Raw genomic sequence first — 27,671 nt, forward strand, 5'->3', positions numbered from 1 at the left:
TGAACAGTTAATTATGGGTTCTTCATGGGTTCATGATAGCCCTGTTTCCCCTTCTTTTTTCAAAGCATTGTGGTTAATCTGTTAGTGCATTCAGAGGGTATATGCATTTTTTTCAACAATCTTTCCACCAAGTTTTGTCGAAATCCATTCAGAACTGCTCGAGTTATCCCAGACAGACAGACAGATGGACACACAGACAGACGGATGAAAACCTTGCCTCCTTGGCAGAGGTAAAAGGGTAACATTCCACTACGTCGGTCCAAGAGTTTCAAGTACAGCTTTGCCCATTCATTTCCTCATTATTACCGTCACACTTTTCTCTGGATCTGTACATCCAAGTTGAGATCCAATAGGAACATTGATCACGCCCTTGCGGTGTATAGGCTGCATTACAGTATAGGACCTGAATGCCACTGATCCATTTCACGCCTCAACGGAGCTGTATACCAGCACTGTCACAGTCAGTCATCAACAGCACCAGCGGCCAACTACAGTTGACAGTGCAGGATGAAGAATATGGGTACAACATATGCTGCTGAGTGTCACTCTCTTTATGCTGATCTGGGCATTGAACGCGGAATCCAATTCCGTCCTGTGAACAAAGATTTTATTCACGTAAAGGCTCATTGACTCCCACTGAAACTAAACTTTAGTTGGATAACAAGCAATAATATTATAGTAATAATTACAATAAATCTAACAATGAAATGATTATAACTGTGATTCCCAAATGGATGAATATGATCTGTTCAAGTGAACAGAAGGTGATACAGGCGTTTGTTTATGAATGAGCCAACGTATCAACTTCCCCATCCTTTATAAATGCTGCAAGTGTAAGATTTGTTTTAATACTGTACTTAATATAAGTTATATATGTGAGTGTACTTATGTTATTGTTTAATGAGAAACAGACAGACAGACAGAAAGATAGATACATTTAAATAATTCTCAATTTGACTTAACATAGATTAGACTGACATCTGTGGAAAAAATGGGTCCATTCTGAAATGTTGGATATTGTATATTGTTATCTTGTTACAAGACTGGCTGAGATTTTGTTTTCATCCCTGTCCTTCTGTTTATCTCTGTTGGTCCGTCCGTCTGTCCATCCATGTCTGTGTACAGCTAATCTCACTCAGACACTGCTGGACCAATTGGTGTGAAACTACACACTCATTATAGGCCAAGGAAGAACCTCCACCCCAAGTATGATGCCACTATAACAGCTTCATATTTTGGAACACATCACACATAAAGGGGCCTCTAAACAAGGCAAAGCCTAAATCGATTTCACTTCAACCCATAGGGGGCGCCACAAATGCTACAAATGTCACTGTTTGTGGTCTCATGAGTAACATTATAATGCCTGTCCAACCATAAAACTGTCAAACCATTTGATATCATTGTATGCTTCAGCTCCTCTCCAACAGGACATTGATGCTCTCAGAAGGACAAAGTTATTTAAAAAAACAAGTCTATCGGCCACTTCTAGGGTAAACAAAGTTGTAGGATTGTTACATTTACAGCTCTCTAACAGCTCTCCCTTCCCACTATTTTACCTGTCTCTGTCTCAAATCAATCATGAGGACACTTGCATATTGCTGTGGTGTGCAGAACACTTAACTAATGAGTAATGGTGGCAGGTTTCTGAAGTGGAAGAAATGAAGCTCCTACACAGATTTCTAGATACAGTAGTCTACATCTATATACATTAATATAACATGTGTTGCCATTTTAAGTGATCTAAAAGCACCAATTGAAAGGATACGTATCATAATCCAGGACTTTACAATGCCACAATGTACCACTGCTGTAATGAGGCACAAATGTGGTATGTCGTGGTTCACAAAGTACCTGCTGGACTAGATTCTGACTTAAAGCCTCGTAAGCCTTAACATTAATATGGTATTAGAACTATACCATGCTAGAAGAATGTACAGAAAATTAACTAGGCTACTCTTAACATTAAGGGCTATTCTGATGGGCTGGGTAGGCTGGGTCACATAATACTACAATGTTGTCCTTCTCCAATTCAGTCCCATCCAGATCCAAATGAGCTATGATAACTTAGGGAATGATGATACAATCTCTATTTCACTTCAGCACTGCTGCTGTCCATGGAGAGGAATTTCAATCTGAGCTTTTGGGTGATATTTTTACTATTTGTAAAGGGTGGCAGAAGAGCTGCTCTAAGCACATTTCTTTGTGAAAGCCAGTAGTTATCTGACTCAGAATAAGAACTGGCGGACGTATAATGAACTCTGAGAAAAATGAGAAGGGTTTATTGGTTCATGAGTTCAGAATGGTCTTTATACATATTTAATCATTAAGTGAGACTGTCCATCTGATTCAGCTAATCATCCTCATCAGCTTTGTTTTCACCTCTGACTTTAATCACATTTACAGCTAATTCATGCTGACTGAGTGTGTGTTAAACTAGTATAAAGAACAGGCTATTACTATGCAGGAGATAATGGCAAATTTCAAGGGCAGTCATGCTAAACAATTGATTAGGACTCGAAGGGATTGTGAGGTTATTGGCCTTTTATTGAGCCAATTACTAAAATGAGTCCTGAGGGTTTAACAAAGGAAATAGAGGTTTAAACCAGGCACCAGAACCAAAAAATCCACATAGGTAAATGTGATAAGAAAGAAATAATAATAATCAAAACACACCGTTGCTCCAATTCGCACCAAACTTGGCACAAACACTGTTCAGGGGACTGGCATGAGAATAGTCACACAAAAGAAATTAAACAAATAATTATAAAATGATATAATAATCATAGAATACACGGAAATGTACATAGAATCAGCTATGAGCGCACGCACCAAGCTGCTGTCTTACGAGGTTAAGTTATTGAGCTTACCATAGCCGCACTGAATCATAAAACTCAATTCTAGATTTGACTGGCAGCCAAATGAAGTACAGGTGTGTGAAAGGGATGTGTGCTCCAAAGAGGGTGACATCCCATGGGAAACCTTGAACTCATTAGTGATCTTTGAGGAGTTTAGAATGAAAGAATATACACCAGACCATATATCCATTGTGTGAGACTGATATGATGGAATTGACATAAGATTATTTAGTGCTGCATGCAGTGACGTGCCGCTAGATATTAAGCTGCTCAGGTATTGCATTCTCACCCTGCAGTGAGCTGAGCAATGTCATAAACATCATAATGACTGTTGGTATGCTGTCAGTTAGGATATTCAATTGGTTTACCTTGCTTGCGAACATCTTCCACAGCGGCAATGAGCTCCTCCTTGAGGTCGTGGCTATCTTTGGCAATCTGTTCACCCTTCTCTAGAAAGTTCTGGGTGGCCTGCTCTACGGACACGGCCAGCACGTGGGCTTTCTTGGAGCGGCCCTTCTTCTTACTGGACGGCCCTTTGTTACTGGTGTTCACCAGGGTGGTCACCTAAGACAAAAAGAGACAAGTAACGTTGAATGAAAAAAATATGCATATTAAAGAGGGATCGTGGCATATTTGTATCATGTCTGATTTGCGTGTATTGCCAAAACAGGAGTCTGAACTAATGTGTATAGTAGTATAGTAATTAAGTAAGTAATAGTGGCCCACTGCCCTGGGGACAAAAATAAAAACATGTGTTGATTGAACATTTATTGATTGATTGAATACTTTATTAACAGTTTGCAAAGACAAGCACAGGGAAGTACAGTTCAATACAAGGTATGTTAAGAGGATTTTAAACCCAAGAAAGCACTATGGCTTGTTTCCATTGGGGTCCTTCGTAGTTCGTACTCAATTCATCGAAAACTGTTAACTTTCAAACTGTTGTCTAGGCCTCATTTGGCATAGTAAGGGAAAGTCTCTCCTTGGGTTCAAATGTATTCATCCAACTTGGCCCACTTTGAGAGTTTAATTGGTTGATACTTCTACAGCACAGATCAAATATGCATGGTTCTTTTCATCACTGGCATTTCATCACTGGTTGCTCCAAGTCTGTCAAAATCTCTCAGTGAATCACTGTATGTGTAATGACACGACTCCCTGTTTTTATGACATTGCTATATTAATAAGTGTACAACACTAGGGTAGATAAATGTGAGTCATGAGAGACCTATATCAAATGTGCGAGTGTATAAGACTTAAGGTTTCATAAATGTATTTAAGGCATTGGATTCGAGTGAATGCCAATGTCATTACATTGACTGGACTACTCAAGATATTAGCCTTTCCATTTAAACTAAGCAGGGTAATTTCAGAAGGTACTCGACTGGGGAATGTTTTGCCATATAGTGGCATATGTGCAAGGCTGTAAGTAACCCACTCAATCCGGGAACGCACCTGTGTCATTTTAGATTTTAGTCGTAATTCATACTTTGGCTATTCAAAAATAGCAGATGTACAAGCTCATAGCGTGCCAAATACATATAATTGTTGTTGTTTGGTTGCTATATCAGTGATGCATCAACTTTTTCATGTCAAGGACCCCGAAACATATATGTATTTGGCCACGGACCCCCATCTCAAAATATGTTGTTCTAGGGACCCCCAGAAGCAAAAATTGGAGTTACAAATGTTCACTTTAAAAAAGATATATATTCAAAGATTTGCAAAAATATTCACGTTTTTTCAAAGATAGCAGATCTACAAGCTCGTAGCATGGCACTCGGTGCCGCTCGAGCTTGTACATCTGCTATTTTTGAATAGCCAAATAAATCTAAAATGACACAGATGCGTTCCCGGATTGAATGGGTTAATCTTTACTCCACAGTCTGTTTCAACAGAGAAAGCTAATACTGTAAAAATACAAAAATGATGAAAAAGGAAATGGTGCATTTATATAGCACCTTTTAGCCAAGGTGCTTTACGATGTGCATTACACACACACCCTTTCACACACACGCCGACGGCGGAGGAAACCATGCGAGGCAACGACCCGCTCATCGGGAGCAGGTAGGGGTTCAGGGTGTCTTGCTCTAAGACACGTTGACACTAATCCAGGGGGAGCTGGGGATCAAACCTGGGACTTAATTACAATTCCCAAGCAGCCGCTCTATCCCCTGAGCCACTGCCACCCCAGCTGAACTGTAGTGTAGCCTACATCAGTTGTTCTCAAACTTTTTCACTATGTATTTGGCTGCGGACCCGCTTATTTATATATGTAAAATGCATAAATAAGCATACACAATGCTTGTGTATGGCATCAAACCAGAAACGGTCTGTCTCTGAGCAACGAAATATTGGAACTTAACAGTGAGCTTAAAGGCCAGTCCACACCAACTCCTTGCTGTCACGGTCTGAGTCAGGGCAGATTGTAGGACCCAAGTGCAGGAGAGACAGAGGCTGAACAGGTCGATTCAAAGTGTTTAATAACTCAAAAGGTATGAATACAAACTTAAGGAACTGAAACCAAGACATACTACACGCAACATAAGTCAATGAACAAGCAAGGACATAATGCAAACACAGGGATTAAATAGACAGGGAATAATAAGACACAGGTGAACTCAGCAGACAATCAACACTGGGATAGGCTGAGGGACTAAGAGGACACAGGAGGAGAACATGACTAATCAAACGGGAGGTGAGACAAGACAGGTAAACAGTAACTAAGCAGAACAGGAAACAATACTACAAAATAAAGGTACAGAACATCAGGGCAAAAACAGAGTAACAAAATAACAAGACTAGATGCAGAACAGAACAACAGAACAAAGTCCAAGACCTTAAAAGGGCAGTCAAAAGCTAAATAATAAAGACAAAGTCCAAGGCCCGAGGAGCGGACCGTGACACTTGCAACATGCAACTACTTGCAAGGGGGTGCTCCTTCCATTCCGACATCTCACCACTCCGACTAGTGGCTTCCGCGTGCGGTTATGGTTAGGGTTAGGGTTAGGTATAGGGTTCGTCAACGTCGGAAAGGCGACATGTCGGAAAGGAGAAATGCACCCACTTGCAAGTACTCGCAACCATTATCCCCAATGGCAGTTGCAGGGAGTTGCATTGGTGTGACATGGCCTTAAAGCTGTTTTGTTGCAAGGAGTTGCGACTAGTTGCATTGGTGCGGTCTGGCCTTTAGTGTACCGCAAAGGTTGGCCTTTAAGCTGTAACATTCATCTGGATAGGGAAATGCAATTCTGAGTTGAGCTGTGGGCAATTCTTGCCTTGATATCAGCTCTATTGGATAGGCTAAACTGAACAGAATCAATAGGGTGATATGTTACTGAAGCCTACTGTATATGCCTTAAAACTGACTGTATTCAGGTGAGGTCAGTGTATTGTGGGGGAAAACATGGAAACTAAATGATTTTACATTAAGATAACAGCGTCACTCAGTATTGTGTCTCAGTATTGATTTCCTCATAAAGCAGCCAGAAAGACAAGACAACATGACTAAAGGTGTGTGTCAGACTGGACACAAAAACAACTTTCTAATCGCTTGCGCTGGAACAAAAGTGTTCATTTGTGTTTGTGCATGTTGTCAATCACTGTACACATAGTGGAATTCTAATAACAAAGTTTTAATCTAGCAGTTGTTTGTGTGAAAAATAAAGATTGAGCAACTATGTTCTATTTCATTACTAAAATACTGTATTTCAAAAACGCACACGAGCGTGTGTTTTTCTCCTTCCCGGTTGGCAGCTGTACTGCAACGGACGACTGAGCAGGAGCTACCCACTTGGTAAGATGATGTCACGTCTGGACAAAATATGATATGGTTTGTTGACTCAATTACCAATTTGGGGCTTAATTGTTTTGTTTGCAGGCACACAAAACAGATGTGCTCAGAACACAGTTAACTCTGGGAGTGTAGAAATTGAACCAAATGGACCCGCAAGGATCTATTTGGTTACCTTTGTACACTCTCAAGAGTTACAAAAACACACAAAACGTCTCTTTTAAGAGCCACCCGCTCATTACTATCTTCGGGGTTCGCCCCGTTGGCACCGCTCGATGCAACGTCGTGCCAAGGCGCGTCTTTGTATTGACTGTGTATGTAATCGTGCTGCTGGTGGGGATAATAATTCTGTTCGAATGTTGAGTACAAACCAAAAACAAACAAACAAACAAACAGGGATCAGCAATGAAGTCCATATGCTGATTCAATTACTGATTACTGTACAAGGAGTAACCCATTACCATCAACCCAATATTATCAAATCCCTCAAAGAGTTTACTTTCAAAGTAATTAACAAAGACTATGAGACACACAATAGATTTAAATTCCCAAGCACTGCGGGAAAGCATCTCTGAAGAGCCAAAGTGATAAATTATTGCTGCCCATCAATGATTTATTGACTTCCATTAAAGAGTGGAGCTAATCCCACTGTTTGTAAAGCAAAGACGTCATTGTTGGACACAGCACATGCCTATTCACTGCTTGACTTTTGAAAACCATCTCGCCGTGTCAGTGGTGCACATGCATGCACCACATACTCCTGTCAGAGTTAAACAGCAGCGTCAGTCTGCACTTTTCTGCAGTTTGGCATACACATTTCATTTCACTCTTCTAAGCGTAAAGTTATGTCTCGTCTAGACTGCATCACATAAGTGCTTTGACACTGAGCATTAGAGCTTTAATGATCTGTGTCCGTAGTCATAATGTACCAAGGAATTAGAGCGCAAAACAAGGGCCAAGTTACCCTTTTTTTTTCATTCACTGAGTTGTTTTCGTTTGCATCTTAATGGTTGAGTGATGCTGGCTCAGTATTATTATTGTTGTTTTTAGAAGCTAATGCGGACAATGTTCTGGGCTGACAGCTACGGCCCTGTTCAACGTTGCATTAATGCAGCAGCAAAATGCCAGAGTGCTCATCATTAAACCTAATGGGGTATTAATCTCATTTTATTCATTTGTTGAAATCACAAATTCACGATAAAAACACAGAGATAAGCCACACAGGCACACACACAATCAAAGTGTGCAAGTAACATTTTGATTTGACATTTTATTATGGTCCCCATCTGCGGCATGCTAGTGTGGTGATGACAGCCTCCCCAGTTTGTTCCGATTGGTTCCTATCCTCTGTGATTTTAATAACATGAGGTTGTAGTAGTGGGGTCGTGGTAAAGTGACGGCTGTATGTGGAGAGCACGGATGTCCGTCAGACCGCCACTGCTCTGGGGTGGTTCAGACACACAATCATGCACACCTGTACTTAATCTGACAGTCTGATTAGCTGCCTGTGTAATTTAGGGCAGCTAACCAGCTGTGCTGCTATGCTGGCCACATATTACAGGATAGCCGGGCCAATTCTTTTTACATTACATAACAACCAATACAGAGGCCTTTCCGGTAGGCCTATACGCTCAAATTATCCTGTAGTTTGTAGACTAATCTCAACCCTATACTCGGACCTCAGCATCACACCAATTGTTTTGTTAAAGCCATTAAAAACCCTTTCCCCCATAGCCTGATTTTTTTTTTAAGCATACCTGGAGTTTTTTGTGCTCTGCATATCTCCGAAGCATTAAAGGAGCACTTCACCAATTGTCAACCTTGACTTAATATAATTGGTCTTCACTAATGCTCATTATAATATGGCACAATTTATGTCTACTCATTCTGTGTCTCATTGGTGGTCTGTGGACAGTTCAGAAACTTGCCTACCAGTGACAATGTTGAGGTTGGGGTTAAATTAAATTAAAACGCTGGGTAAACTGACTGCTGGTCTGCCATGGCCAGAATTGCATAATACTAAGTAAATGACCTGTGCCTGAAAAATAATTGACATGTCATGTATTGAGCAGAGAGGATTTTTTTTGAGGATTTGTGGACAGGGACTTTAAATTCCTGTAGTGCAGAAACACACATAAGCCAATGACAGCCAAGCTGACTGGTCTGGTGGAAAGCACAATAGAAAGCGAGTCTGGGACCAGGCAAAGAGAAGGCACACAGAGAAGGCTCTGAAAGGGAATCGGAATGAGAGAAACCAACTTGCTTGAATTCACAGTACATTTTGTGTTTCAGATACTTGCTATCAATTAGACTACATGTAAGTAACAGTATTATGATTGCAGGCCTCAAAGACTGCCAACCAGCCAGATTGGTACTCATGTAAATATTCCAAATGTAAATATTTGGTAAATTAAGGTAATGACTGTTGAACAGAGCTAGTTGTTTTTGTACTTTGCTTGGAAATGAACTTTGTAAACTTGTGTTGCAAAGGGAATTTGTATCTGCGAAAGTTTTAGCTGTACTCTATCAAAACAAAATGTTGGCATGGCACCGTTTTGGAAAGCAAGAGAAAAGCCAGAGAACATGTAGGCGTTCATTACGGCAAAGTCTTATGCTGTTTTATTGTGGCTGCAATCCATCCTGAAATCAAGTATATAAATTTGACTTTCCTGAAAAATCGAAGAAATGTAACAAAGGAGCTACAGCTCTCTTTAGCTTAGGACATATTTGATTTGATTTGATTTTGGTAAAATCACGATATAACTTAAACCCAGGATAACACATTAAAGCGTAATGAAACACTTGTTTCCAACGTGGCCCTGCTACTGTAGTATGATGACTGACGGTTGAATTTTGTAGATGTTTCACTAGAAATGTATTTCAGATTAGAGGGCCTTAGGCGCAGTGGTAAAGTGTCTGCCCACCACCGCGGAGGTTGTGGGTTCGATTCCACCGTGGTGCATCCGGCTTTGTCAAGCGTCTATTCACCTGTTTCCTAGGCTTTTCACTTCCTGTGTTTGTTCCACTTCCTGTCGATTTGATCCAATGAAATACAATGAAACTGGTCAGATGACTAATGATATCCAATGAAATCCGACAGGAAGTGGAAAACACACAGCTTAGGAAACAGGTGAATACGAACACAATTGGCCCGTATTTTGGGGGAGGGAAGCCGGGGCGAGGAGGGTGATATGTGTCACTCACTGCAGGTACTCCTACGGGGCTGGGGCGGCACCTGTCAGCAGGGAGTGTTTGTCGGGAGGAGTATAGACGAAGGCTCTATGTCCTCCCGGTGAGGGCTCCTCACTGGCAGGTGAGTCAGTAGGATACAACAGCATTGAAAACACACACATGTGTGTGGGGAGGAATATACTGGCATAACAACTACATTGGGGAGGAAAATGGGTAAAAAAAACTAAAACAAAAAAAGATTAGAGCCTCTATTCATCCCCAATGAGAAAATGGTTGACACGACAGCACAAACAAGAGAGAGAGTAGCAATTAACCTAAATAAGTTAGGTTAATTACTATTCCACACAAATTCCATGTAAAAGATGCAAGATTTCTCCTTCACGTACTTTGAAACATCAACAAAATCATAGTGACGGGCATCATAATACCATGTCCAAAGCTAAAATTAATTGTGCTTCTTTGCTAAAAAAAAAAATCATGAAGGCTCAATTCATGTTTTTTGTCCATCGGATGGATAGCAGCCTCATTACTGAATGGCTGCATCATAACCACTTCTGGTAATTCGAGGTCCATTGGATTTCTATATCATATTTCTTTTTTTCCAGCCAATGCTTCCACGAATGCATCACAAATCTTTAGGGGGTAGCCGTTAAAATTATGGATTTATTTAATTGCCGTGGCTGGAATTCAAGGGTAACGTACAGTAGATAGACATTCAGGTCCGATGTCTACGTGATGCTTTCAACAACTCGTCAACGAGCAAGAGGTGGGAAATTACTGAGCCACAGGTCTGAATGATTAATTTGCAAATATATGTTCATGTATTCATTAATACGGTGCTGTGTGATACACATACACATGGGTAAAGCTACTGTACGTGTTGTGTAGTTACAACATACAAAGGGGAAGGGATTCAGTCAATCAGGTGGACTCAAAAAGCTGAATATGTTTTTAATTAGGAACCCGATACAACACATTGGAACTGAGTCCCATCTATCTGCCAGTTTAATAAGACTATTTGAAACATTATTTCCATTCTGACCGTGCACACTTTTAACTGAATGCTGCATGAGAAATCTGCATTACTGGAGGAAAGAAATTCTATTTGGAACTTGCTGCAGACTGAGGATTGGATGTCTTGAGAAAAAAATAAAGTAAGACCATGTTAATACCTAGCAACTAGTATTCCAGTGGCACAGACCTCAGTTGGTCTGCATTGTCTATTGTGTGTAAATGAGATAATGGAAAGACTGAAAATAAAATAAAAACTACATAACAAGATTTCCTGACTTCCCATCACCTGTTTAACTATTTTCGCACATCGGCTAGAAAATGGTATAGCCTAAAGAAAATACCTGCCCTGAATGTTGCTCACCCAACGCATACTCCCCCGGAAGTACACTCTTCTTCCAAGTTTGGTCATAAACGTTATGACAATAGAGCAGGCGCACTGAAGTTTCAGGCCATATAAGCATGCACAGTATTGTCCTGTATGCGCCAAGCGTGCAGTGACAGATTTGGCCACTAGTTAATTCTTGCTTCATAAAGCTCCCGTGGTCCTAGGGGCTTGCGCCCCTCTGAAAATGTGATTTTGTTCATTCTGCGTGGTAGAGTTAATGTTAATACAATAACTTATTACAATTGGGGTGGTAGTATTTTCCCTCCTCTTCTATTGAGACATTTACATCCTGTGTCTAGGTTGGACACAACCTTTGACACAATCCTGTTTCTCCCCAGAACAAGCAGGCAGACTCTATTAGCTCAGTGGTCAAAATGTCCTTGTGCAGGACACCGGGGTTACATGAAAGTTACATAATAATAATAATAATTATAATGATAATGATAATAATACTAATACTAATACTAATAACGTAAATTTATATAGCGCCTTTCAAAAACCCAAGGAGCAGAGTTACAAAATACAAAGACTTTTAGTTAAGCTCACAAGTGCCTATCTATCTATGTGCAGCTTGAGGGGAAGCCCAGTGAACATGGGAACCCAAACATCCCAACTAGTGAAAGTGGATTTTCAGTGAGTCATCTGACAGCTAAGCATTGTGTACAGTAATTGAAACAACACCTGTACATAGTAGTTCAGGAAACATTTATTTTTTTCCAAGGCGAATGAGGCTATGTTTTCTTATTTTTTTCTGTGTGTGTGTGTGTGTGTGTGTGTGTGTGTGTGTGTGTGTGTGTGTGTGTGTGTGTGTGTGTGTGTGTGTGTGTGTGTGTGTGTGTGTGTGTTGGCCAACAGCATGGAGGGAGGGAGGTAGGGGGTCTCAGTTGGCTGAAATTCATACACAGCCACAGAGCCTAGAGCCATACAGACAAATGACAAATGGAGTGCCATAAAGCCATTTTGTGCATGGCCATGTAGGAAATATTGATGCTGGCAAGGTATACTGTAATAGGGGTGCACAATAACTACAGAGAAATCACCTTAATGTACAGGTAGGAAAGTCTGAATCTGTTTTTTTAAGTAAAAAAAAACACAAGGCAACGGATACAACATAGGGACAAACGGCTAAACAAAAAGGTGTTTGCAAAATGAAATTAATAAACCTTGGTCATGATATGGCACTACATCCAGACGTAATAGAAAACAACATAAATTCAGAGATTGCGAGGCAGCCTTGCCCTTCTGCCAGCTGGTAATAGGCCCCGGGCCACCACATTTATCATGTATATTAGCAGCCCTGCCTTCAGTTTATGCATGACCACACTGGGGTTACGTCCATAGAGCAGCCAGTGTCATTTGCTCAGCCCATACAGCTCCAAGCATTCAAATGCACAACATTCATATTATCTAGAGTAGACAAAATTCCGAACTCATACTCTCAAGTAGATATTGCTACACCGGTGCACTAGAGAGAATATTTGTCCATAGTGGTGGTGGTGGAAATTCCTATAGCATTCCATTACAACACCACAAAGTCATTCTGGCAGGCAGTGTGTTCCCAATTAAATGTCAGCGAGGTGCAAGCACTGATTATGGCAATATTGATTGGAACAGCACACATTAACATGACAGTACAAAGAACTGGAGAACGGCATCCTCAGGTCGTGTGTAAAAAAGTTACTAGATGCTATAGAGCTGATTAACTTTGACAGTATTATTTAAGTGTAGTTCATTCATTATTCAAGCCTATGCTTGACCCTTTTCATTAATATTTTATCCTAACCAGTGTACATTTATCTCAGTGTTTCCCCTATCATCATCTTGGCTGGGCGTGTGGGAAATAAATGTACACAAAGCACAATGTTTTCAAAATAGACCAATCACAGCTCTTTCCGCATGATGAAGCAGAAGCGTGTATGGCCACACAGCCTGGTGAAGTAAAAGTGAAACTGAAATTGACAAAAAAAGAGCAAGAAAGTTGGGTCATAATTGAAATGGGTAGATTTGGCTTGGACTCAATGGATGCAAACATTTCCTGCATAGTAGCAAACAAAACAAAAATGAAAAAACAAGCAAATCACAACACATAAAATTACACAGTAATGTAATGGCAAATTACACATAACACAATTAGTGATGAGAACACTTTGAAGCTATCTCTTCATTTAACAGTTTAATTGAAGTAGGCACAAATGTGTTTCTTTAAATGGTTGAGTTTACATTGGGGTACTATTGCTTGCCAGAGGGAAAGAGCTCACTCAGCATGAAGAACAGGAGATGGGTCAGACAATAATCTCTGTGCTTGCCTGAAAACAGATTGCTCATGTTAACTGGAGAGTCTGGTGTAACATTCTTCCCCATAACCTTCAAGATAGACGGTCTGAGCTAACTTAGATTTGTACAGTGAGATTGCCAAACCATGCTGACACCACATACTGTACCTGACTATGCTCTCTACAGCCCCGAAGAATAAATCTGCCCCATTCTACTAGTGGGTAGAGTAGCTCAAAAGGCTAAATTCATTAAGCTATAGGTATTAATTGAACTGTGTGAATGCATGTATGCATCTATGCATGTAAAGAAATATTCTCTTGTTGGTGTATCACTGAGTTACACCAACATTGTTATTTTGAAGCAGTTGTGTTGATATTGGTGAAGTATGTATAATGTATAAATATTGCTATGCCCACAAGCTGCCTATTTATCAATATGGGGGAAAACAAAACACCATCATATTTTTCATAGTAGCCACTAGCCTACTGTATTGATTATCCAGGCCCTCATATTGCTCTGTATCAAGGGCTTATAGGTCTTCGGCAGTGTGCTGCAGACATATTTCTTTGTTTATCTGTCACTTAACATTAGCATTACTGATACATTTCCATAGCCCACAGGGACGCCTTTCCAGACTCAGAGCATTGAGGTCCCAAATCAACAGAACAATCACAACACACTTAATCCACACTTAATACAACACGAAAAAAAGAAAGAAAAGAAAGGGAAAAAAAGAAACACATATATATCTTATCAGGAAATACTATCACACATTATATTATTATCGTTCCCATACCCAGGCTGTTTATATTCCATAACCCAGAGTGACTGTGCAGGAATAGCTGGTTAGTTTTCTAACTAGAGCTGGGCCACAGCTGATTGAGTAAGATCATTTTTAGGCTCATATGCCGTTTCAAAGAGGGGATAATGATGCAATTTACAGCTGACATCTGCATGACAAATATGCAAAGGCTTTTGAGGGATTATTTATACTTTACATTTGTGCTATTATGGTTATAAAAAATTTACCACAAAAAAAGCTTCATTTATTCACTAGCTTCTGCTGCCAGTTTATCTTGAGAAAGTGCTAAATCCTATCTGCTTCACCCACTTTAAGCGATATAAATTTAATACAAACAAATCCCATATCAAATTAAATTCACTATTTTGCAAACTATAACTTTTGATAGTGGTAGTAAAACGTTGATTTATATAACATTCTTTCTTTTTTATGCAATATTTCCTCTACCATAGAATACTGGAATGATCAAAATGGCATCATGAAAAACCCTTGCCAAAATAACTTAAATTGTCAAAGGCAGCATTGAGGATGTAGGCTACTGTTCTACCTCTAGGTAACATGGTACTGTAGTTTCCCCTCTTTTGCTATCTGACGAGTAGAGTAAAAGACATGACCAACTCTATATGTATAGGGCATGGCATCTTTAATTAAGTAATGCAGATGTTTAACAAGAATTAAAGATCTATTTGGTTTCCAACTCTCCATCATTTAGCTGGGGACCACCTGGAACCCCCTCAAGGACCGCTGGTCCAGTATACACTAGTGACATCAGGGATCTCCATATATAGTATGGGCATAAAAGGGACACAGGCAGTCAGACAGACGGGTACAACGGGTACTCTGGCAATGGGTACGGGTAATGCATAACCGGGTGAGGCATACATTCCCAACTTGTATACTAATTGAAATTCACTTATAGTTTGTTTCTGTAACTGATTTAAAAAACAATCTCAATGATAGTAATGCTGCAAAAAGCAAAATTGTACAACCCTGGAATGGAGGCGGAGAACACAGGCTGCTAACTGATGAAGCCTGCAGAGGCTGGAGTTTGATTCTACTAGCTTTTAAGTAATCTCTCTTGCATGAGAACTCAGGAAATGTGCCTGAAGTGAATTTGATAAAAAATGAGTTAAATGCAGATTTAGGATCTGCCACAAGAATGTTGTCGATCATTCACCTAAAAGTCAAAACTGAAATTGGCTTGTAAATAGTCCATTATTTCAGATTGGAAACTCACCAATGTTGAATCAAATCTGCTGATCATGTAAAGTCTGACCTTTCGTAACATTGTGCAGCATTGATTGATTGATAGAGTTTTCACTTTATTGAAAGAAGAAAGCCAGAAGGCGTGTTTCCATTGTGGTCCTTTTCAAAAGTTAAAAGCACAATCCATCACTTCTACTGTCAGCCAACTCAATTTAACGGAAACAAAACAATTCCATCATCTCTGTTTAATGAAAACAACACAATATAGCATTTGTTAATGAAGTCAATAAATGATTGGAGACTATTAAATGACTTTGAGCCGCAGGTAGGAAACAGCTGATTTGGAATCTATATCTGAGCATATTGCTGCTGTGGTGAAGCTAAATCGAGATTTATACTTACTTAGTTGTGTGCCAGTGTTGCACACCGAAAATAGCAGATCTACAATCTCACGATGTGTCACAGCAAAAAGCGCTGTGAGCTTGTAGATCGGCTATTTTCAGTGTGCGACACGATGCACAACCAAGTATACATCCAGCTCATCCCTTCCTCCAGGCCAGGAGAGGTGGTTGTGTCTTGCCCTCTGATTTTTATTGCTGATCAATAGCATTAAATGCCATGCGGCCTCTCCTCTCCAGAACACTATCCAGTGGACCCTCCACTCAGTAGTAAATCCCTGTGGCTCTGCACGGCCCGATTCAATTTTCCGCCCTCCAATCTCTGAGACTGGCATGCAACGGATGAGAGAGGTACGTTAACTGCCCGGGGGCAATTGGGGGTTGGGGTGCAAATGGGGTAATATTTGTGTGTGTGTGTGTGTGTGTGTGTGTGTGTGTGTGTGTGTGTGTGTGTGTGTGTGTGTGTGTGTGTGTGTGTGTGTGTGTGTGTGTGTGTGTGTGTGTGGGCCAACACCACATGTACACCAGCAAATGTCGCAGCATCACATGGATATATATATACACAACACACACCATAAGCTTCCCGTATGAGTCACTGACATTTGGCGCCTTCCTACAGTGTCTAGTATACATATAACCATCCCTGTTGAATAATAAATGAGGCCATTTAAGTTGTTGTAAAGGGCATGTCGTCATTAAACCTCAGGGGAGCAAAGGAGCAGCTGAAGACGTAACGTAAGGAGTATTCTACAGTCTCGCGCAAGTCTCCTTCGCTTTAAATTCAATGCGATGATATCTTGCCACGCAGCCGAATCAGTCACACAGTGGTGGGAAATTATGTTGCGGTCTGTTTCCTATGAATCCTACATGCCTGTGTCACGGCTGGGTGTTCAACTAGTGTGAAGCTGCAGTAAAAACATTCACATTGCTGCTAGCTGACCTCTAGCACCCGCACACACACACACACACACACACACACACACACACACACACACACACACACACACACACACACACACACACACACACACACACACACACACACACACACACACACACACACACACACACACACACACCCTGCCCCCCTCATGAGGTGAAGGTCAGCCATCAGTTTAAATAAGTGCACAATGGCATGAAGACAGCAAGAGGGCAACGGGTCTGCGATCTAGCAGGGGACCTGTCTGTGTTCACCCAGAGAGGCTGTTCGGGTCACTTCCCCGGTAGCGCTTTGAGGACAATGAGGCTCAGAGGAAATAAGGCACACTGTCTCGTTGGAAAGTCCTAAAAAGGTATTGATATGGTTTACTTATAAAGGTGTATACTGGTATTGATTCAGAAATCCATTGGAAGCCATGCCGATACTGAATCTTTGTTCAAATATATTTCATAGGTCTGTTTCGAAGGTAGAACAACACAAAGTACACCTTGCATATTTACAAAATAGTCAAAATCTAGACAATCAGTCAAGGGTTTTTAATAATTAAATTGAAATGACTTCAAATGAGAAATGTTCACTATAAACGTATGGGTATTAGAATGGTAGTGAAGAATCATGACGCACAGTAGGCTAACACGTGGATTTGCTAGTTGTACATAGTTTACTTATTGCAATTGGTACACTATTGGCCTGGCTATGAACATATTCATATTGTAAATACACTATTCAAAACAAGCTACATTTGCTATGTAACCCTTCTGCTGTTAACTGTGAAATCAAATGCATAGTACCGATGATACAGTAAGTGTCTCTATAGACAGAATCATCATGAGATCACCACAACCAGAAATGTATTTCTGGGTATATAACGCCGGCAGTGTCGCATTAGAGCAGTGTTTTTCATTAACCTTACACTTGTGATACTGTTACTGACTATTAGAAATATATATTATTTTGTTATAAATATCCACAGGTTGACAAACTATAGACTAGGCCTGACCTCGACTAAGTCGACTAGTCGACTGGTTAGTCGCGGGGGGTCCGAGTCGAGTTTTTTTTTTTTTTTAAAGGGCCAAAAATGTTTTAAATTGTTTTTTGGCCAAGTCTACACCTGCAACCACACGTAACTTCCACTTTATTCTTCTTATTCCTCGTCTTTGTATTGGTATTGTTTGTGTTGGAGCGCCTCAGTGCGGCTGCAGAGTTCATGTGCAACCTCTTCCAGAGAGAGATAGAGACACTAGAAACTCTGCTGGAGACAAAACAAACTGTGTAGACTTGGCCCTTTGAAATAAAATTTATTTTGGCCCAAAAAAAAAAAAAAAAAAAAAATTGTATTTAATTGTTTTTATTTTTTATTAGTCGACTGCCAGTCGACTATTGGCAATTAGTCGCCAATTAGAGTCGACAAACAAATCCTTAGTCGGGGACAGGCCTACTATAGACATAGCTAATGTTCTGGACACTTTATTTGATATTGTGAAAACGTCCATAGACATTCTTCCCGGAAATACCGGTCCCCAGGCTAAATTAGTTACAATTAGTTACTAAATTAGCATCACAATTATTTTAACCACTTTATACTTTATACTTGTCATACTTTGGCTATTCAAAAATAGCAGATATACAAGCTCATAGCGCGGCACGAGTGCAGCGCTACGAGCTTGTAGATCTGCTATTTATTTTAAATCATGAACATTTGTGCAAATCTTTTAAGTAAACATGTTTAACTCAAATCTTTGCTTCTGGAGATCACGGTCACAAAATATGAGATGGCCGCAGCCAAATATGTATCATTTTGGGGGTCCTAGATGAAAAAGTTTGAGAACCACTGCAGTAGCCTATGTGTTTATATACAGATCTTGGGTGAGTTTGCTGGGGTGAGCTTTGCTGCACAGCTTTACTAAGGTGGCGAACGTCAGCAGCTGGAGTTTGTGACACGAACAAGCAATCAATAACTAACACTGACATATTTGAAGAGCAACTGAATAGTTGATAAATGAAGATGACTCAGTCCTGTCACTACATAATGACTAACTCTCCCTGTTCACTCACATCAGCAGCACTAGAGGCTTATGCTTCATGGTGCCGTCATGCTACTCCAAAAAAGTAGACGTATTTCGCTGCATGCTCTCGGTCAGGAAACCTTGTAGGAAACCCATTAATTTTTTATTATAGCCGATTTTTTGAGGTTATAACATGGAGCCCGGAAGGTTTTTAACTTCAACTTTGTGTCATTTCCCTCAGTCTCTCTAACTCAGTGGTTCTCAACCAGTGGTCCGGGGACCACCAGCGGTCCTTGAGGGGGTTCCAGGTGGTCCCCAGCTAAATGATGGAGAGTTGGAAACCAAATGGACCTTTACGGGTCCATTTGGTTTCATTTCACGCTCTCAAGAGTTAAATTATTGTTAAACATCTGCATTACTCAATTAAAGAATTGCTATTTTGATCAATGTTTGCCTGTCATCTCTCATATGGTGGTACCATCAATACAGCATGGAATTGTGGACAAAATCTCACCCAACGGCAACAACATTTCCAAAGTCTTGGGGTCTGAGAGGCTGAATCTCATCAAATGGTGGTCCATGGCTCAAATGACGAATAAGTAATGGACCTTGACATGAAAAGGGGTTGAAAACCACTGAACTAACTGGATCAAGTGTCTTTTGTGTGTCATTGTGCAATGCTACTCCTAACACACAGACACAGAGAAATGCATCTGATCTTTCTACTGTATAGTTGAGACAGACTTGTACATGAGGTCACATGATTGCACACTGCAGCTCGTTGCTCTAATCAGCTGTGCATGTTTTCAGTCAAAACAGAGGAACCTCACATCTCCAAAAAACATCTGAGTAATCTGTCTCAAAATCACAGTATTCATCCATGCAGTACACTGCTAACGACAGGGAAAAACACACATCACTGACTCTTAACCCATTCGATACGGGAACGCATCTGTGCCATTTTAAATGTCTTTTGGCTATTCAAAAATAGCAGATATACAAGCTCATAGCGCGGCACCGAGTGCCGCGCTATGAGCTTGTAGATCTGCAATTTTTAGAAAAATCGTGAACATTTTTGCAAATCTTTGAATATAATATATATATATATTTTTTTTGTAACTCAAATCTTTGCTTCTGGGGGGGTCCCTGGAACACAATATTTTGAGATGGGGGTCCGCGGCCAAATACATATCATTTTGGGTGGTCCTTGACATGAAAAGGTTTGAGCACCACTGATATAGAAACATTTTTCAGAAACCAGTTAGGAAGACATTTGTAGATCCGTTCCCGGATTGAATGGGTTAAAATAAAAAAACTAGAAAAAGTGCTCCTCGGAGCACAGGTCTCCGCCAGGTCAGGTAAGTTATTGTGGCCTCCTGGTGGCGCTATAATAGGCCAATGTGAAAAGGGTGGCATTTCTTCCTCGGCCTTGTGGGAATGTGCGTGCAAATTTTCACGGAAATCGCACGCCACGTTCATGATTTCAGACATTTTGTTCAAAACGGACCAATCCTGCAAACTTTGGAAGTCAACCTTAGCCAATCAGGATGGAATATGAAATATCGGACAGATGCGTCTTGATCACATGACTATAGAGATACTGTGTACCGATGTGCGTGATGTTTGGATAAAATCTGAAGGATTAATATCCAAAAATGTATTTGACATAAGTCGGCCTCCTGGTGGCGCTGTAAAGAGCAGATGTGAAAAATGCAATGCAGATGTTTTTCCTTGGCCTCTAGGGAGTAGGCGTGCAAAGTTTCACGCAGATCGGTGCAGTTATAGTTAAAGGGATTGTAGGCGATTTAGAGATAAACAAAGGAAAAAAATCCAGCAGTTCGTTTCCCCGACCACCAGGGGGTGACGCACGGAGGACTTCCATAGAGTAAGCAGACTTCTAAACGGGCCATGCCGAATATAGGTTACTTTATTCGGATACAATTCGCGGAACTGCCCGCCCCTGCCGGTTCTCTTAATTTTTATTTTTAAATAGGCTCTTTCATGACAAATTGACCACATATATGAAGTTAAACAACTAAATTCTATCCAAACGCTTTTTGAAAAGTAAATTATGTGCCTAAAAAACGAAGTTTGAGAGCATTTTAAAACCGAAAGTAAAAAGTTCACACGGACACGGACGCGCACGGATGCGCACATGCGTGCGTGAATTTACGCACCGGATACCCGGATGTGTAACCTAAATAGTAGGGAAAATACGGATTTCAGAAAGAGGAGTGTTTTTCAATGCAGGAAAACACCCCAGCATCATTATATAGTGGCTGATAGAGGGGAAAAAATGCAAAATATATATATAGAGGTATTTTTCAAATATAGGCTTAATGTTGCCTACTATACCTTTAAAAATGCAAATCGGCCTGTTATAGCGCCACCATGAGGCTGATGTGAAAAGTTTTAAGTGCCATTTCTTCCTCGGCCTAGTGGTAATGTGCGTGTGCAATTTTATGGAAATGGCAAGCTGCGTTCATGGTTTGAGGCAGTTTGTTCAAAACGGACCAATCCTGCAAACTTTGGATGGTAACCTTAGCCAATGAGGATGGAATATGGGAAATCGGACAGATCAGGGTTGATCACATGACTATAGAGATACTGTGTACCGATTTGCATGAGGTTTGGTTAAAAACTGTAGGAGTAATGGGGAAAAATGGGTTTTGCACAAATCGGCCTCCTGGTGGCGCTATGACAGACCTATGTGAAAAATTTGAGGCAGAGGTTCTGAATTGGCATCCAGGGAGTGTGTGTGCACAGTTTCGCAGCGACCGGGCCAACGGTGCCTGAGATTTGGTGCTAACACACAGACAGGACACACGGACGGACGGACACACACACACACACGGACGGACGGACGGACGGACAGGGGCGAAAACATACTCTCTCGCCATGCCTTTCGGCCTGGCGGAGACAATAAATGCACCCCTTTTCTTTTACTTTCTGCATAATATCACACAAAATCTTTTGAAATTAATCTCTGTGAGTCTGTAGTATCTTCTATAGAGGATGGAAACATGTATCCACTAATGTATCCACATTCCTAGCATCCCTATTCTGGGCATAATAATATGCAAACATTTGGTGAAAATAGCTTAGGTAATTTTGGCGGAGAGTCAACAAAGTATGTAGTGTTTCAATTTGCAGTTGATAGATGATGTGTTCATGTTTTATTTTTTAAGAAATCCCTATCCACACACTATCAGGCCATATTTGACATCTTAAGTACAAATAGATAATTGTTTATTATGTAAATGCATGGGTTTAAATTCCTTTACAACTGCTTATATGTGTTATATTCTGAATATGTTCTGTATAATTTCCAGAAGATTGTAGTTAGGTACAAATCAATTAACAGCAAACCCAGAAAAGTTCAACGCACAGCCTTTCATTTCAAGCTGCAATGCTAAATCAGTTCAATGCTTCAAACCCTAACAGTAACAGAAGGGATGTGCAGTAATTCACCAGGGAACCAGAAAAGATTGTGCTTCATTAGCATGTTTAAAACACATAAAACATACTTGTAAACACTTTATATTTATATGAACTATAAATAAAGTAAAATAATGAATTATAATCATACATTAAAAGGAATGCCTTTTGAGATGTAAGAACACAATCTCAGATCACAAAGAGTATCATGACATTCCCACTGAGTTGTTTTTAGCCTCAAAACCCACTTGCTCTAGATGAAAAGAATGCCTTTTGGTATTACGTTTGGTAAGATGAAAACGTAAAAAAAAAAAACTAAATTATTAGAACACCCTCAAAGAAAACCCACTTGCTCTCTAAAAAAATACAAAGTGCTGTGTGAATCACTGTGGGACTGTGAAGAGTACTACACACTCTCCAACGCATGCACGAGACGTGCGCATGCGTCTGACCTGTACTGCCATGGCTACGCGATATACACCCAAAGTTTCTTCCTTTCATTGATTTTCTTTTCAATGTCTTTGTCATATTTCATTAGTTCTTGTTCTTTATCTTTTGCAGCATTTGATTGTGCGAGCACAGAGGTCTCGTCAGTGGCTTCTGCTTCAAACTGTGAGTTCATGTGAACCAGTTGACTCGTTTGTTCAGCTTTTAACCCATTCAATCCGGGGAACGCATCTGTGTAACCACTTAAACCATTATTTTATACTTTGGCTATTCAAAAATAGCAGATATACAAGCTCATAGCACGGCACCGAGTGTCGCGCTATGAGCTTGTAGATCTGCTATTTATAAAAAATCTTGATTTTTTTTTGCAAATCTTTGAATATATATACTTTTGCAAGCAATTTTTTTTTCCTCAAATATTTACTTCTGGGGGTCCCTGGAACAACATATTTTGAGATGGGGGTCTGTGGCCAAATACATGTTGGGGGTCCTTGACAAGAAAAAGTTAGAGCACCACTGATAATAGCAACAGAAAACTGTTAGGATTTGGAAGACAATTGTAGATGCGGTTTCCCGGATTGAATGGGTTAATGTGGGTTTCTCCCAGTCTCACCCTGCTCTTCCTGCAATAGCAACTCTCTGAATCACATGAACCCTATAGTCTGTATATCCGTATCCCTGTTCTGGGCATGTCATTCATTATAGGTAATCTACAAACAATTTACAAATTGTAAATTGAAAATTGTATCTCACAGCGTGTCCCAGCGCGGTGCGTTGTCAGCATGATTGGCTATTTTCGCCAAAGAGATTTGGTGTAGAGGGAAAAGAGGAGGGGGCCAAGTAAGTGGGTAAACACGTTCTCTGATTTAACACTGCAGCTGATTTGTTCATTTTCGTGAGAGAGGACAAATAAACACATATTTAAAATGAACAATATGACGCTGACTGGTGTAGTACTTTGCAAGATAAGCCACAAACAAATAGACAGCCACTTGTAGGGTCAAAAACATAATCTCCTCCCCTGGCATAGCACCAATAACAATGTTCAAAGAGTGATGTGTGGGTGGGGAGAAAGTGTGTCAGGGCAGTGGGCTAATTGATCCTCCTAATTTCCCAGATCAATCTGACCACAAGCAGAGCTCAGACTAGAGCTTGATCTAATGATTGCTCCCTGGCCTGTGTCTTCCAGATCACATCCCAAAGGAAAAGAACTGGCTAGGATCTCTGGCCAAATATCTGTTGGAGCACACTCAAACATGGAAGAGATTGGAAGAGAAAACAATATTGTTTTGTCTGGTTGCCAAGAAGAACCTAAAAAGACTGTTAGCATCTCGTCTATAAAGGACAGATGATTAGTCCCTGGAGAAAAGGGCATAATCAACCAAAAATAAAATAAATCCTCTTATCTTCCCTGTGTACCTAAAGTTGAGCAGATACATTGCCTCACAGGCTGCATGGTAAGTCCTTTAATCTACTGGTTTCACTTTTACATGGAATGCCTTGACGCGATCTCCATAACAAATTGCAAAATGTATGGCTTCCAAAATGCTAGATGCTACCCATCAAAAACAAACCACAGAAACACTGATCAGGAAAAGCTGCTTTTTGATGTCTCCAAAGAGAGGCGTCACACAGTTCAAGAGACTTGTCAGTTTGGTAGAGAAGAACAGTATACCAGTAGACTACAGGAATTATGATAAGATGTAACGGTTATGTTTTAGTTGTAGCTCAAAATCTCACTTTTATTCACTTCTAAATGAATACTTTAAGAATGAAGCAGATCTCTCTCGCTCAGTTCTCTCTCTTGTAACAGCCTACAGTAGTTTTAATAATTTGGTCCATGGATTTACTATCATCATCAGTCATAGTTGAAAAATAGTTGGCTCAATAAGAGACCCATTTTGGGTGGGAACCCCTATTTGTAACTATACAGTACCTTTCAGGACGGGAACCCCTTTTGGGGTTCTTTTCGCTATGTACATTATATCAACATATATTTGTTGTAATTTTTTAATAAATATTTGAATAAATAAGTAAAAAAAAAGAAACTTAAGTCAGGATTTAGAAGGCATTTTTAGAATCGGCCTCAGGTCAGGACTGGCAGGTACAGAGATCTCCATATATGGGCATAAAAGGGACACAGGTAGACAGACAGAAACAGACATCTTCATATATGGGCACTAAAGGGAGACAGACAGACGGGTAAAATGGGTACTCTGACAAATCCCCCCGACACTATGACTCAGACATATTGGTCGGATCGGTGGCGCGATGTAGGTGTGAGGGCCGAGTAGTGGCCCGAACTCTAGATGTGAGGGCCGCGTAGTGGCCCGAAACTCTAGTAGGTGAAATTAGCAGATCTACAAGCTTGTATATCAGATCACAAAGGGGTTTATACTGGGAGGGGATCAGGTATAGACCCCTGAGGGAACCCGGCCAATGAAGTATATGGTTTAAGTGGATCCCTATACAACCTTGAACAAACTCTGCTGCAAATTATGCGTGAATCACTGAAAAGACACCGTAGTCTCTGACAGCCTTTATCTCTACAGTTCCATCTGGGAAGCAGTTCATGCCCTGCTGATACTCTACATTTTACAAGGTGTTTGTACCGTAGATCACATACTGTACAGGTGAGAGTTTAGGGAGAAAAGGGGGGGATGCATCTTTTCTGCACTGTAAATTCTTGGGTGCGCTGAATAAATGCCTTTTTCCCAAGAATTTATGATACGTTTTACATCATTAATTAGCTACAGCATTATGGTGTATGATCTATTTATGAATTCACAAAATCTCTGTGTGTCTTTGTGTGAGCAGTGGCACGTGGCAATTCGGTCAGACCGACGGTTTCAGAGAACCAAAAAACGAATGTCTGTATAATGTCTGTCCGCAGGTCTGCAGAGGACGCACCAAATCTCTGTGTGTTGTCGTCGTCGACCCCCCCCCCCACCCCCCCGCCCCCCCCCCCACACACACAAACTGTTCTTCCTGTCTCAACTAGCGGCTACGTGTGTAATAAACTCATTTAATTGGTTAGAACGTATTCCAACCTAGCTCATAAGGGTACTTGTTGTCAGTACCGTGGTTCTTAAAAGGGCAGGGAAATAAAAGGTCAGGGTAAATTGAAATCACAGGGTAGAACTGCACATGAATATTCTGTCCAACACGGTCCTGTGTTGCACAAGAAAATAGCCGATCAACAAGCTCACAACGTGTCATGCTGTGACGCGTTGTGAGCTTGTAGATTTGTAATTTGCGTTGCGCAAGCATGAATCAGCCGTAATAACTCTATAGGAGGACAGATAAAGCAAAGCACATCACTGTAGAGGATTAATCCTGTATCTAGTGTACTGAACACCATGCGAAGATAAAATGTTTAGCAATCAAAGTAATTATGTTTGCCTCTGTTCAACAAACATTATGCAGGTTTCTGCAGCCCCACAGTGCACTAATAGGAACCATAGCAAAGAGATGTTGAAAAGCAACTCTTCCTCTGAAAATATTCCCTGCAATGTAGGACAAAACCAACGGGAGTGAAACGAGATTAATCAAGGGCTTCACCAATTGAGATTTGAACTTGAATTATTGATGGAAAAAACAGGATGGTTTCATGGTTATTTCCTTATCTGCAGTAAGTAAACTGTAGGCCTAACTCAAATAAACCCATGTAGCATGTGTAGTAATGGATAATATGGGGATATGATGGCAGTGTTTGTGGGTCTCTCTCCACATACAGAGAGAAAAGGAAGAAATGTGCACACTAAAATGCAGAGATATTACATTTCTGGCTGCCGTCCCACCGTATCCATCACCTCATCTATTTTGGTACAGGCTTTAGTTTACACGTACAGTACATAGTCTCTGAGCTTTTTTTTCATTATTAAATAATGAAGTAGACAGCAATGTGAGAGTATACTGTAAATATAGCAATGACGAATGTATCCTAATAGGCTGTACTTTGATTATACAGAGGCAATTATCTCACTGCACACAGCACAAGAACACAGATTATTAGTGGGGAGGAATAAAGGTTATTCATCCAATATGAACCCAAACTCTCTCTCATGCTGGCACACGCACGCACGCACACACACACACACACACACACACACACACACACACACACACACACACACACACACACACACACACACACACACACACACACACACACACACACACACACACACACACACACACACACACACACACACACACACACACACACACACACGGATGACTTTGAACTGTCCTCTGCTTCTCCCAGGGCCCTTTGTGCACACAGATAAACCTAGTAGTTCACAGAATCATGACCACGAGGTCTGTTCCTTCGTATTTTTTCTCTCTCCATAGTTCTCGTTCTTTCTCATTAGTATGGTGCTTAATTAAAGGGTCTTTCATCTATGGGTGTAATAATTGGGCTTGTCTGCCACTGAGGCCATGCTTTGAGAGGAATCATCTTAAAGCAAACTATTACAGACTAGTGGGACAAAGCACCTTGACGGCTCAAAATTGCTTGTGGTCCTTCACAGTCATTTAAACGGAAAATTGCTTGCTCGGTGATAAAGACGTGCATATTAGTAAGCAATCTGAAAGTACTTTGGCAGCCAGCATGGCCTGTCTGCTGTGCACGACCGTCCAGTGTCCACACTAATGAACAAACAATACTATAAGCACATTTAGAATGTACAATGAACAATTATTGCGTTATGATTCATGACACTTCTACAAGACATAGAGGATGACATAAGAATGACTCATACCCAGTGGTGGAAAAAAGTACTCACATGTTTTACTTAAGTAAAAGTGTCAATACTGCAATGTAGAAATACTCCGTTACAAGTAAAAGTCCGGAATTCAAAATGTACTTGAGTAAAAGTACAAAAGTATTGGTGTCAAAATGTACTTAAAGTACCAA

At 40.6% G+C, this 27,671-nt stretch overlaps 1 protein-coding gene across 1 annotated transcript in view; it reads right to left on the bottom strand.

Moving 5' to 3' along the window:
• ctnna2 (catenin (cadherin-associated protein), alpha 2) overlaps window positions 1–27,671 on the bottom strand; it is a 574,287-nt gene that overhangs the window by 485,134 nt on the left and 61,482 nt on the right. Inside the window, exon 3 of the mRNA XM_080414083.1 lies at window positions 3,227–3,422. Coding sequence (XP_080270209.1) covers window positions 3,227–3,422 — 196 coding nt within the window. The remainder of the gene's footprint in view (window positions 1–3,226; window positions 3,423–27,671) is intronic.

The sequence above is a fragment of the Gymnoscopelus braueri genome (genome assembly GCF_963280865.1).
Source record: "Gymnoscopelus braueri genome assembly, chromosome: 2".
Taxonomy (NCBI): domain Eukaryota; kingdom Metazoa; phylum Chordata; class Actinopteri; order Myctophiformes; family Myctophidae; genus Gymnoscopelus; species Gymnoscopelus braueri.